Source organism: Aulonocara stuartgranti, assembly GCF_965226115.1.
Source record: "Aulonocara stuartgranti genome assembly, chromosome: 15".
Lineage (NCBI taxonomy): Eukaryota > Metazoa > Chordata > Actinopteri > Cichliformes > Cichlidae > Aulonocara > Aulonocara stuartgranti.
The window spans coordinates 27467043-27481297 of NC_138951.1; the positions used below are offsets into that span (position 1 = coordinate 27467043).

The 14255-nt window shown below is 44.8% G+C and overlaps 1 protein-coding gene and 1 long non-coding RNA gene across 2 annotated transcripts in view; one reads left to right on the forward strand and one right to left on the reverse strand.

The window, feature by feature from the left end:
• The first annotated feature begins 1724 nt into the window (after window positions 1-1724).
• On the forward strand, window positions 1725-2237 carry LOC309690030. The gene is made up of 2 exons (XR_014271589.1): window positions 1725-1972; window positions 2063-2237. It is a non-coding gene; the product is annotated as an uncharacterized lncRNA (long non-coding RNA).
• A 2347-nt stretch (window positions 2238-4584) lies between these two features.
• The window catches only part of LOC309690017 (uncharacterized protein), a 29637-nt gene continuing 19966 nt past the window's right edge, over window positions 4585-14255 (reverse strand). Inside the window, exons 5-16 of the mRNA XM_082506837.1 lie at window positions 13687-13860; window positions 13259-13305; window positions 12602-13149; window positions 12473-12513; window positions 12230-12261; window positions 12054-12118; window positions 11713-11762; window positions 10408-10622; window positions 8953-9221; window positions 7802-7915; window positions 7568-7709; window positions 4585-7016 (exon numbers count right to left, since the gene is read on the reverse strand). Coding sequence (XP_082362963.1) covers window positions 6706-7016; window positions 7568-7709; window positions 7802-7915; window positions 8953-9221; window positions 10408-10622; window positions 11713-11762; window positions 12054-12118; window positions 12230-12261; window positions 12473-12513; window positions 12602-13149; window positions 13259-13305; window positions 13687-13860 — 2008 coding nt within the window. The 3' untranslated portion in view covers window positions 4585-6705. The remainder of the gene's footprint in view (window positions 7017-7567; window positions 7710-7801; window positions 7916-8952; window positions 9222-10407; window positions 10623-11712; window positions 11763-12053; window positions 12119-12229; window positions 12262-12472; window positions 12514-12601; window positions 13150-13258; window positions 13306-13686; window positions 13861-14255) is intronic.

A 14255-nucleotide genomic window follows, 5' to 3' on the forward strand; every position in this document is an offset into this window, starting at 1 on the left:
AAATATTCAGTTGCAGAAAATTCCATAATATGTCTTTTTTGGGGGGTTGGAATATGTTCAAAAGCTAGATTTCTGCATTCTGTCACACACACACAGCTACATAAATGGATGTAAGTGCATTCATGTGTTCAATAAACAAAGATTACATGTTAATGTTTTGTTAGTACCCTTATTTCATTGTGTTACATTTTACCCCAGGATGTGTTACAACTAACCCAGACTATGGGGTTAATTGTAACATTTCACTCTTTGTGTTTGAGACCATACCATGCAATGGGTAATTGTGCTGCAGAGAAAATAGCTGCATTATTTAATAGCAGAGACATGTAAATACTTTGCATTACATTTTGAATCCACTACCTTAAAAGAGCTTCAATTTACAGACAGAAATGTCAAAAATGTTACAACTATCCCCGGTCTCCCCTACTCAGATTGAATCTGAATTGTAACTTGAATAAATGCTTTTCAAAACTAAAATTAAAATGTTTTGAAATTTGAAAAATTTAAAATTAAAATGTTCATCATGTCAAATGACTACCGGATAAATTCTCAGGTTGGTAATAAATGTATTACATTTAAAAGAACAAGCGTCATGTTAACAAATGATAGCCGTACAGTAACTTTTATGCTTATTGTAGCTGTTAGCTAAAAACGCTAATTTAGCGTGATCGACTGTTTCCAGTTGAATTCCAAAGTTGTCATCTTGTACCCTCTCAGAGCCCTGTAGGCTTGCAGAGACTCCTACAGTAGGGAAATGTACAAAAGAATGTCCAACCATTGTATTTTAGGTTTATATATGTGTTACACTGCATCCAAACTCTTTAGCTAACTCAATAACTTTAGCTACAGTGAATAGTTGGTCAAATTCTTTAGTGCAGCATTACTGGATCACCTCTGTTTGAAGTGATATAATATGATATATAACTATGACTGAAACAGCAAACTTTGTAAAAAAAATAAACTAAACTAAACAAAAAACCAACAACAACACTTCTCATTCTCTAAACGTTTGGCCACAGCTGTAGATTACACTATCAGTGCTCGTTCACTCTTGTCAATAATTACATTTCTAAATTCTCTGTGCAGTTGGAGGTCAACAATATCTAATATGGGATGTAAGTCCCCAAAAAATGAATTCTGAAACTGAAATTGAATTGTAGAACTGAAACTGAATGCTGAGAAGTGAAAGTGAAATTATTCGGGAGCTACATTTTTAAATGATAAAATAGTTTCAAAGCAAATGAATTCATTTTCAAAATATAAAATTCAATTTCAATTTAGTGACGATCATTTTCAAACCAATACACTGAATTTCCAATTAAGCTAATTCAAATTCAGTTTTAAAAAAGCATTTATTCAAGTTACAATTCAGATTTAATCTGAGCAATTCAAATTCAAATTTAACTTATTCAAATTCAGTTTCTGATGGCACAAAGTTCTGCCCATATCTTGCTTTTCTCTCCCTGTGAAATACAGCAGCTGCAACACACTGTGAGACAAACTGCACACAGTTTGTGTGTTTGCTGATGTTTGGTGAGCTGATAGAAACGCTGCATTTCAAATTACCTGACACTTAAAAAACATTACACACAGTCTCAGTTACATGTGGTTGAGCTTCAGCGTCGGTTACAGACTCCTCTACAGTGACTCTGTTTGTCAGGGTCCTGGGTCTGAGCAACCCAGGATCCCTGAGCAGTTATGAATTATATGATTATTATTATATGTATTTTGGTGTTGCTGCTGCTCTTCTCCATGCTTGTAGATGTGAGTGTGTGTGTGTGTGTGTGTCTGCGGGTATGCTTGGAGGATGGAGCTCAGCCACCTGCAGGCCTGAGGGGTGTGGCCCTGCGGAAGGACTGGCCACACCCGAAGTCACACCACACACCTGCTGCTGATCAGGCCTCGTCGGGGGAGCTACTTAGGAGAGAGTTGGAGCTCCCACCGACGCGGGATCATTTCCTTGAGACTCCACGTTAGTCGTCCCATTGAATTGAGTTAATGTGTGTAAGTGTATGCCCGCGGTTATTTGTGTCCTGACGGCTGCGTCTATTGTTTCCCGCAGGAGGAGCGTGGAAGGCACGAAGAGCAGCGAGCACCGGGGGGTGCTGACACGGGAGCGGAGAGCACAGAGACACGAACTATTCACGCAGAGACACGACACGGGAGTCTGGGAGAACACGGGGATTTATTGTTGTTTTTGTTCCACTCTGTAAATAAACACACTGTTTATACATAGAGCACCGCGCCTGGGTCCTCCTTTCCCCACATCCCCACGGTCTGCCAGCCAGACCGTGACAGAATGATCCCGCCACTTATGGACCCAGCGGTCTCCGAGGAGAGGCTCAGGAGGGAAGTTATGGATGAAGTGTACCACCTATGTGAGGTGTGGTGGGAGAAGCCAGCGGAAGGTTTGCGTCGCGCTGTGGAGAGGCGGCTGCAGGAGATGCTTTTTAAATTCCCCTGGCTGGTGGACTCCCTTAATGCGGTGGTCCTGGACTTCCTACTTTCCACCCTCCACCTCCACTCTCCTCCTCAGGCTGCCCACCAGCTCGGACAGCTGGTGGATTCACTGCCTGAGACGCCGGCCCCGACGCCGACACGGAAACGACGTTCGCGCCGCCAGCGTTCCTCACCGCAGCTAAATCCACAGACATCTCAACAGCCGGCTGTAGTGAGTCATATGGACAATTCATCGTCACTCACCTCAACTGTTTACTCTGGGGCTATGTTTATACGGTCAGCTGCCCAGCCGGTAGCCAAGGCGCTGCCCGCGGCCCAGCTGGTCGCTATACCTCAGCCTATCGCCCGGCTAGTGATCCAGCCGTCACCTGCTGAATCATCCCCCGCGACATCTACCTCACCGCTTACCGTTTCATCCTGTTCACCATCCACATCACACGCTCAGCCATCTTCTCCACCAGCAGCAGCCTCCATTCCACTGCCCACTCCAGCGGCCTTGTCCGGAGAGAGCGACCTCACCCGCGTCCAACGCCTGATGGACTGGGTAACTCACACCACCAACGCAAGGGCAGGAGTGGTGGGGTTAAACGCCATCGAGGCAATCCTGGAGGGAAACCCCTACCTCGGCCAGCTCAAGGGAGTTTCCGCCTGCCTTTGCACCCTGCGTAAAGCCCGGGGGGTAGTGCAAGCTCGGGAAACCTCAGACTTCGTCCGGCTGCAGCAGGAGCTCAGCATGCCCGAGCAGGAGCTCAGCGAGCCGGAGGAGCCCGCACCGTCAGCTGAGGCGCTCAGCGAGCCGGAGGAGCTCAGCATGCCCGAGCAGGAGCTCAGCGAGCCGGAGGAGCCCGCACCGCCAGCTGAGGAACTCAGCATGCCCGAGCAGGAGCTCAGTGAGCCGGAGGAGCCCGCTCTGCCAGCTGAGGAGCTCAGCGAGCCGGAGGAGGAGCTCTCGCTGCGAGCAGTGGAGGAGCTCTCGCTGCCGGCCGAGGAGGAGCTCTCGCTGCGAGCCGAGGAGGAGCTCTCGCTGCCAGCTGAGGAGGAGCTCTCGCTGCCGGCCGAGGAGGGTCCCGCTCGGCCGGAGGTCAGCGGACCGGAGGGACCTCCACGTCTAGCGCGGCCTCCTCGCCGTCCACGTCCGGTGCGTCCACGTCAGTGATCGGCGCGTCATGGACCTGGTGCCACGCCTCGCTGTTGCTCACCGGAGCAGCGACATTGCCATCGGACCCGTGGCAGGCCACCAGAACCGTTCCGCCGCCACCGGACCCGTGGCAGGCCCCCTGAACTGTTTTGCTGCTGCTGCCGGACCCGGGGCCGTCCGCCGGAGCTGCTACGTCGCCGCCGTTGGGCTCGAGGTAGGCCCCCTGAACTCTCTTGTTGTGTTGATGGGCCGCCTGTGACTGTTTGTGGCGTCTTTTCATTTTCTTTTTGCACCGCTGCGGGATACGCGGTCTGACTCTGAGACTGTGGACTGGGTCGGTTTGTTGTTTTGTTGTTTTTGCTTGTTTCGGTTCTGGCCCTCCGTCCTGGTTACCCCAGCCGCCCGCCCTGGGTTGGTTGTGCTGTTTTTTGTTTTGGTTTTGGGGTCGTCGGGAGCCGACCCTTAGAGGGGGGGTACTGTCAGGGTCCTGGGTCTGAGCAACCCAGGATCCCTGAGCAGTTATGAATTATATGATTATTATTATATGTATTTTGGTGTTGCTGCTGCTCTTCTCCATGCTTGTAGATGTGAGTGTGTGTGTGTGTGTGTGTGTCTGCGGGTATGCTTGGAGGATGGAGCTCAGCCACCTGCAGGCCTGAGGGGTGTGGCCCTGCGGAAGGACTGGCCACACCCGAAGTCACACACCTGCTGCTGATCAGGCCTCGTCGGGGGAGCTACTTAGGAGAGAGTTGGAGCTCCCACCGACGCGGGATCATTTCCTTGAGACTCCACGTTAGTCGTCCCATTGAATTGAGTTAATGTGTGTAAGTGTATGCCCGCGGTTATTTGTGTCCTGACGGCTGCGTCTATTGTTTCCCGCAGGAGGAGCGTGGAAGGCACGAAGAGCAGCGAGCACCGGGGGGTGCTGACACGGGAGCGGAGAGCACAGAGACACGAACTATTCACGCAGAGACACGACACGGGAGTCTGGGAGAACACGGGGATTTATTGTTGTTTTTGTTCCACTCTGTAAATAAACACACTGTTTATACATAGAGCACCGCGCCTGGGTCCTCCTTTCCCCACATCCCCACGGTCTGCCAGCCAGACCGTGACACTGTTGTTCTCACAGGACTTTTAAACTGGAGACAGATTACAAGAACAAGAGAAAAAGTAACCAACACTCCATTTCCACCTTAGGGCCTAAAGCAGGATCAAAGTTCTCTTGGGCCTCTGTGCAATTCAGTTTTATTTATACAGCACCAAATCACAACAACAGTCACCTAAAGGTGCTTTATATTGTAAATTAAAGACCCTACAATAATACAGAGAAAACCCAACAATCAAATGACCCCCTATGAACAAGCACTTTGGTGAGAGTGGGAAAGAAAAACTTCCTTTTAACAGTAAGAAGAAACCAACTGATTGAGGGGAGGAAGACAGGATAAAGACATGCTGTGGAAGAGAGCCAGAGATTAATAACAAGTATGATTCAATGCAGAGAGGTCTATTAAGACACAATGAGTGAAGAAGAAACACCCACTGCATCATGGGAATCCCCCAGCAGCCTAGACCTATTGCAGCATAACTAAGGGAGGATTCAGGGTCATCTGATCCAGTCCTAACTATATGCTTTAGAAAAATGGAAAGTTTGAAGCCTAATCTTAAAATTAGAGATTTATCGATTTAACAGGGAGCCAATGAAGGGAAGCCAATATAGGAGAAATCTGCTCTCTTTTTCTGGTCAATAATGTCAGTGTTATCTGAGTCCGGTCCACTAACACCGATATGAGCGTCCCTGTACTGAATGTGGGAAACTACGGCTGGTCTTTATTGTCTGATCTAATGACTGCATCAGAACTAAAGAATCCATTTTCATAACTTTAGTTCAATGAGATCAAAAGTTTGTAGGCGAATAAAACTGTCCTTTGAAGAAAAAAAGGATAACTTTTAGTTTGAGAGAGCTGAGGCACGTACCACAGAAGACGGATGGAAGATGGATGACCTAGTAATACCTTTTCAAGATTGGGCAGACCTCCTACAGCAGTTGATATTTATTAAGAAGTGGTTAAAATGATGCATCCTCAGCCACTTCCAATAACACTTTTGAGTTATAACAATCAGTGTGAGAAGAGCATGGTGCTAATATCAGGCCCACGTTCACACTTGTGCACTCGCCTCACATTGTGGAAGCAGGACCATCTCCTCCCTGCGGGTTTGTTGGTTCATGGAGTCATTTTCATTTGATTTACCAGCCAAAATATTGGCATCCTTGTAACTCCCAGATCTCTTACTTACTTTACAAGAATTCATTCTGTTTTTTAACTAAGCCAGAAGACAATAAACTTTCCTCTGCTCAGTGAACATCAATGAACATCACTGTTAACAACCTGAAGCCTAGTCGGTTCAGCGGAGTCATTGGTGAATTTGAACTTGGTCAACATGTCAGAGCACAAGTTTGGCTGCCATGCTTCTCACCATAATTTAGATTTATTTACTAAAAGTGAAGCAGAAAAATAAAACCCCATCATCAAATCAATAAATCAATATAAAAGTAGAAATGTAACTACTTATATTTTATATAATACAAGTTTTCACAAACGACAGTTCAAATATCTGAACGATGTAAGGCGTTTCCAGGGTATTCAGTTACTTTTAAGAAACTGATGCACATTAAATTTCAACATTCAAATATACACGTTGGTTGTCAACCAATTGGAGGTCACTGTATTTTACAACCTGGGTGATGTCATCAGGAAGGAGGTGCCAGAGTAAAGCAGAGATTCTGGTGTTTCAGCATCTTTGTGTTGCTGGTAACCTTCATGACGTAGTTTACATTGAAGTTATTAGCTGCCATCATGATGTTACAGTCACATGCCATCCACACAGGAAGTGATTCGCAGTGGCATGGCGCCCAGCGACCACAAGTCAGTAAGATTCAGCAACTTCAAGCATCTGTGGGCAACAAAAAAAAGGACAACCCCCTCCCCCAAAAAAAAAAACACAGGCAAGCGGCCGGGTCCTGAGATAATCTTTTCTTAGCTTTGATGTGTGGCAGTGACCATCAGTTTCAAAGCTTCCTGTGTGGACATAGCTGAAGCTCCATCTCAGCTCACATGCAGGGTTTCAGAAAAGTATGGATCCAACTCACGGAGGCCATCAATCAGGGATGAGCTGGCTTCTTCTCCTTTATTTCGCACCACATCGATCACATCCCGAGCTCGGTCAGCTCTGGGTTTGATTCTGGCTGAATCCATTTCTTCCATATTTATGATTCCCTGTTGGAACAGGCTGTCCAGCAGCTGGTTCAAAGTCGAATCCGACACTTGATCCACAAACTGCTTCCGAATGAAGAGCAAATGCTTGTCTGGTGGGAGGCTCTGCAGCCTCAACCGATTGTCTCTGGTCTGAACAACATCTGAGGGAATAGAGAAAATTTGTAGATTTCTTCATAGCAGAATAATCAGCTTCAAAAAATCGAGATAATCTCTGCTGGTAATTAATCAGCACTGAATGTCGCTGAGCTTCAGACACTCTGTCAGTAATAGCATGAATCACGTGGCTGGAGAAAAATTCAAAATGAGGAGATACAATTTAATGAACACAGGACAGGAGGCCGAGCTGGAGGTGCTCAGGGCCTCAGTGAGAATGGAAACAAGTCCATCAGAGGGACAGCTGAGAGTCAGAGAGGTTGCGATGGTCTGAGCATGTGCAGAGGAGGGAGGGTGGAGAATGAAGATGAAACTGCAGGCAGAAGGAAGGAGTGAAGAAGGACATGCACAGGTTTAGAGGATGCTGGAATAGGAAGAGATGGTGGCAAATGATCCTAAACAGAACAGCCGAAAGAAGAAGAAGAGGAGAATGAAGGAGGAAGAAAACTTGCGGGTGATCCTTGGTCATTACTCAAAAGCTACCACGGACCACCGTTTCTCATCATTTCTGATCGAGTGTCAGGTGTAGTGATGTTACCGCTCAGATCAATGTCCCGCCTCCAGACATCTGTCTGCATTTGGTCCTTGACTGTTATCGATACTTCTTCAGTGTTTGCAGGAAGGCGGATCTCAAATGTTGGGTGGTAGTTTGGTCCAAAATCCAGGTGAAATTTTTCCTCCTGCAAACACAGTGCAAGTGTCTCCATCATATCCAGAGTCCTCTGATGGAAGCGTGTCAAAGGGCTCCACCACAGAGAGATGAATTACTCACCTCAGGCTGGATTCTACAGGCGACTGGACACAGAACTGTGTATATGCAATCTTTGAAGAATTCACAGTTGGAAGGCACCGGGATGTAGTCAGAATATCTGTGTTTCATCCTCACCTTAAAATATGACAAGTTTATTTCTAGAGTAATTTTAAATGACCTCATGATGAAATATACATGTGAAGAAAACTGCTCTTTAAGAGGCAGTGAAATTATAAAGAAAGAGTATAATTATAAAGTAAACCGACAATCTTCTCCCTCTGAACTGCACTGGATGCAGTGATAAGGAAACGTTCTTACTTTAAGACTAACAGTCTCTTTTCCATGTTTCACCCTCTTTGCAACTGATTTCCCACTAGGGATACCCAGCAACCTCTAACAAACATTCACCAACCAGTTGGGGAATACATAGTTTTCCTAGTGACTGGAGATTGCAGGGGTCCCCGATCTTGGCTCTGTGACAGCGCAGAGATGCAGCAGTGGTTAGCCGAGAGACGTAAATCATCTGCCTCTGAGCTGTTGTGGTAACCCGGAGACAAAGATCCAGCTGTGGGACAGTTGTACGTATTCTGACCACCATTTTTAACATGATGTTTCTGAGAAACACTGTTTGTGTAATTTGTACATTTCGTTGTACAAAATATAAAAATACTACAATACCATGGAGCCTTAGCTGTCTTTGCCATTCCATGTAGCCATGATAGTAGTGAATTCAACACTATGAATAACAACAGTTTCAACAGTGAAACCCAAGCATGAAGCCACAAATGCTCAGTTCACCCACAAATGATGCTGAATTCGATGGTAAGGGGCAGAATGAGGTTTGAGTTTTCTTCCACTCAAATGTAACCTCCTCTAGAGCAGGTTAGTTCTTTATCATAAATTCCCATTGTAATGCACCCTAGTATTACTTAAACCACCTCATGAAGTACAACATCCATAAAAGATATATAGTCCCAGTCGGTCTGGGACCTCCCCAAGATCCCCTGGAAGAGGTGGAAGATTCTTCTGAAGAGAAGGAAACCTGGAATAACTTGTATTTTCTGCTGTCTCTGAACCTGACTTGACCCAAGTAACAGAAGATGGACAAGCTCCGAGAAAGATAAAATTAATTAATACTGAAGGTAAAGGTATAACCTTTCCTAGATCTTTACCTCTTCCACTGGGATGTTGCTTGGCAAGAGAAACACATTGAGGTTTTGCTTCTGTGTTTTGGGGTTTGGCAGACGGAGGAACAACAAAACTTGGCCCAAAACTGGTTTCTCCTTGTTCCAAAACCTCCTTATTATGTCCCACACGAGTCCAAAGGAAGAGAGGTGAGGAAATTCCACAATCACATGAGTGTCTGTGATCTTTAGGGGCTTGAGGACGTTCATTTCCCCATCAGAGATGTGGACGACAGACAGACAGTTGGAAAGCAGATCTGTGAAAACAAAGAGCCAGCAGATATCTCTTCGACTCCCAAAACCTCATTACAATGACAGTGTGAATCTGATTTTACAAAGAAAACACTTCAAATGGTGTCCTGGGTCAGGCAATGGATCAAACCCCGTTGCAGAGACACAAGTGAGTCTCCTTCATTTCTACCAGGTAGGACCTCTGTGGGGAGAACACAGACTGATGTCCCTGTGTTGGTGTTCCTCCATCATCATAACAATGATGGTCCAGGATCAAAATCACTATTGACCATTCACATTGTCTGAGCATTCAGTTGACATTAGCTAAGAAGTTAGCTTATGCCATCAAATGCTGTCACTAACAAACTAGCAGAAGTAACCTAAATTTGGAAAAGGAAAACTAACTTGATAATACAAGTAATTATAAATATAAATTTTTCCTTCTACTTCCCAAAGCTACAACAACGCAACAACGTGATTGGTCAGCTGCAATGCCTATCCTGGGCAAACGTTCTTATCAACACCAACACAGAGATATCAGACAGACTACGGGGGAGAGGCTTCTGGAGAATATTTAAACGCACCACTTATGTGATATGCAGAGGTGACTGATTTTGCTTTTAAAAGTACACTGTGCATTTTAATCCAAGTATAGGCAGTTACTCTAGTAGAGCTGGAGATGGCCGTAGACGGCCTTAACCCAATAGTGGGACCAGTATCTTCTCCTTTGTGCAAAGAGGAATAGGACGAGCATTGCCAGAGCTACAAAATGACCCCCAGCAGGCCACTGGTGTTAAAGTCTCTGACCAGTAAGAAACATGGGGGCCTGAGGGACCGACATCCTCATTCAGCATGACGGTGGGTCAGTGACGGTCTGGGTAGGGACAACAAGTAAGGCTGCAGTGTGAGAGCAAAGTGGCTGTACCATGGGATGATATGGTACTATAAGGTCATTAAGATAAGATGAGGCCTGATTATTCAAGACCTTGAATGTGGGGAGCATGATTTTGAATTCTGGATTTAACAGGGAGCCAATGAAGGGAAGCCAATTTAGGAGAAAAATGCTCTCTCTTTCTAAGTCTACATTAACCAAGAGTCTCCTTTTGAGCTCTGACATTAACAGGGTCTCAGTGATCATTATGGCAGTCAGTAGGAAAATTTCTGCAGCCTGTAGGGGCGTTAGCATCCCCACATGAGGAGTGCTTTGCTCACCATCCTTTGGTACACAGTGTGGTAGGTGGAGCTGACGGACTGCATCCTTTGAACTCTTAATGTTAAACAGTGGGCCTGCAGCCATCTTATTGGACTGCTGAAGGAGTTTCTCATCCCATTGGACGGTCTTGTACAGAAGCTCTGCCTGCTGACTGATATCAAACACGAGTCCAGTCAGAGTACACTGGAACACACCTTGACCAGGACACCTGAAACTGAAGCAATGCAGAGATGAGTGACCATGTTAAAACCTGCAAACAAACAGATATCTGCATATGAATAAATAAGGTCATATATAGTTTGTTCCTTTGTTATTATTTGCTTCCTACTTTTTTAGGTTATAACCCATTTGTTTAAAAATCTACCTGTGTTCCTGTTTCCAACCAGCTAGGTCTACAACTGTTAGCTAATTTATCTGCTATATTCCCTGATACAAACCATCTTGTGAATGAAAACTTAACTTTCAGTTTTTTAGTTGTTGGTGGAGTTTACAAGCTAACCAACCGATCTGCAGGCCTGTGTGACTGACACCTCTGACTCTGTCCTTAAAGCTACTGGAGTCACTCTTCCACGTTCAGGGTTACAGCTCCCAGTGCTCCTGTTACCTGGCCACCTGTTATCATTGTTTTCTGGGTTTTATTGTTTATCTTCAAGAAAAGAGATAAAGGAAAAAATATAATCCCAATAAAAAATCCTCTCTGTTTCCAGTCCTGTTGGTAAATTCATCGGAGAGATAACAAACTGCTAAGCCTCCCACACTTAAATACACGAAAGCACGTCTAGCTTTCAAATCAATGTTTATGTCATGGCTGTGTGCAGGCAGGCAGGAAAAGGACCCAATATGCAGACTCCTGGAGGCAGAACTTAAACTCAAGGACCCCTGCTTTATTGGAGGCATAAGTTGAAAACCGAAAAAAAACTAGAAGGGCTACAAACTGAAACAGAACCAAAACACACAGGCCAGAATGAGGGATGACGCGACACTGAATGGGAACACATGCAGACACTAAATACAAAGACGAGTTTGGGAGGAAGCAAAACAGAATATGTTGACCTTCAAAGTAAAACGGGAAACAGACTGGGCACAGAACTAAACCTAAGAACTAGACAGAAAAAAACCCTCAAAACTAGAATACAAAAACAGAACTCAGAATACAAGAAGTCATATACAAAGGAGAACTCATAGGATAACAACCGTGACAGTTTAACCCCAATAGAAGGAAACTGTGGAGACGGGAGGAGGAAGACATAGTCTGAGGTCTGATGAGCTTCAGATTTGTTACATGCAGACTTGTGCAGGATTACCTGTAAAAGATGTGTGCAGATTCACCGTACACCTCAGGTGTGAAACTGGACTGAAAGAAGTAACATTAGAGGTTTCAGGAACATATACTTGGAGAAGAAAGCTAGGTCGTGAATCACATCAACAATATGTACCTGAAAGGGTACAAAACTGTCAAAAAATTACAAATTAGTATTTGCTGGGAATGAGTACAAAGCTTGGATACAGCACAAAGTTCTCATATGAAATGATGAATCCGTTTCTGTACTGACAGTTTGTTGTACAAAGAGTTGAAAAAGTACCAGCCTACAACAGATATTTGTTAAATCTGTGTTTTAGAGTCCTTAAATATCTGGAAACTCACCTCGATCATCTTTGTGTTATCCTCTGACAAACCAGGCTGTGTGTCTGCTTTTACACTGGAAACACCTAAAGACAAAAGATCAGCAGCAGACGTCAGTAGGTTTGGGCAATTTGAACCTGGCTTGTTAACATTTTTGAAAACTTTCCAGCAAAATACTTCTAAGTCTGAGTACTCACAGGAAGCTTTAATCATCGTGAACCCTTCAATCCTACAGAGACAAACAATAGTAACTGTTTCTGTAGATCCAGTTTATGGGTTAGTCTGCCCCCTTGGACATCATACAAAGAGTACATCCTTTCTTTGCTGTATACTGGTGTATTAAGCTGTAACTAACCAGAATGAGCTAAACTTTCAACTGAAGTAAGTTATGACATAATCTAGTCTCAGGTTCAGTTTTACTGCATTTAATAATTTGATACCTGTGTGAAGGTTTTTCGGTCAGCTGTCTTTTTCTGGCATCCTGACGTGGATATGGGAACAAAATCAGCAAGAAACTCTACACAATAAGTAAGTGTTTCTATAACAGGAAGAGACCAGTGATACTCAACTGCACACAGAGACACTGAAGAACCAAATGACCAAAATCCAAATCCAGGATACAGAGTTTCAGTGAATGTGGTGTTAAATGTGTGGAGGTGGATCAGAGTGTCAGGGGAGACACTGTAGAAGGACAGAGTGCCAGCAGGACAGTCCACATACACCCCTACTCTGTGAGAGACCGAGGAGGAGGAGGAGGAGGAGGAGGAGGAGGAGATCGTAGTTCCTCTGTCATTGTGCCACACAGAATAACAACCATCATCAGAGCAGTTCAAACTCCACGACTGGTCATTCCATCCAAACACACAGTCTTTACTGAATCCCCTCCTTCCGATTCCTCTGTAACTCAATGAAATAAAAATGTCTCCACTCCACTCCACCTCCCAGTAACAGCGACCAGTCAGACCATTTCTACACAGCAGCTGAGTGCACCATTCGAATCTGTCTGGATGATCCGGATACAGTTTATCGCCTTCCATGTATGTCACCTTCCTGTTTCTATCAGACAGTTTGAGGTTTCTGTACGCTGTGTTTGTGTCGATGTTGAGTTCACAGAAATCTGAGTGAAAGTATAATACAGCTGCAGTTATTGATCCATCATCTGTTCATTGAAGATGGTTGAATGTGTGCTGCTTTGTTTTCATGAATCACATGAAAAACACACTTACACTTCCTCAGGCCTGGTATCAACCATTGGACTCCAGCAGGCTCCACCCTGAAAGGAGGAGGAGCACAGCTTGTTGCAGCATGCACACATGGACATTGTGTTGAAATAATAAACCTAAATTAAAGTTGAATCTAAGATGAATGTCATGTTAGTTTGGTTTTTTTTAATTCCATCTTAGACTAAATTAAGTTTTGCAATATTTTCAACAACTGGACAGGTACACTTAAGTAAAGTATCTCTAAAATATTGTGCTGTGGTCGCTCCTTTCCAGGACAAACTGACAATTAACCTTCAGGAATGATTTATTCTGCCTTTCATAACATCACTTGGGCTCGGGAGGTAAAACGGGTTGTCAACTAATCAGATGGCTCATGAAGACTTTGGTTCAGGACCTGAGGAAAGGACAGGTTCACTTAGGACTCTACATACTTGAGAGTGTCCAGTCTCCAGCATGGATCCTTCAGTCCAGCTGACAGCACCGTCGTTCCTGAGGCGCCTGGATGGTTGTAGCTCAGGTCCAGCTCTCTCAAATGGGAGGGGTTGGAGCTCAGAGCTGAGGCCAGAGAACAACAGCCTTTCTCTGTGATCAGACACCCTGATAGACTACAGAGACACAACACACTCACTGCATCATGGGTTTCTTGTTTTAATGTGTCAGAAGTTACTTTGAAAAATACTTATGGTGTGTTTTATTAATACAAACACTTAAATCAAAGCACATTACTGGTCCGCGTGTGGGGTTGCATTAGCAGGCAGCAAACTGTTTAAAACCACAGACACGTTTTAAAGAGCAGCGCACCGGCATACATTTGACTCCCATCTCCATTATTTCTGTTTGGTTTTGTGGTTAACTGAACTGCAGGAGCTTGTTGGTAGTTGTTCACAGTTGTTTCCATTTCTTGAACAGTAAAGAGGGATAATTGTGAGGTTCATGAAGCTAGAATAAAATCAATAATCATTGCCGTCTACAGGAACGGAACAGTCCTGCTCCTTGGCAT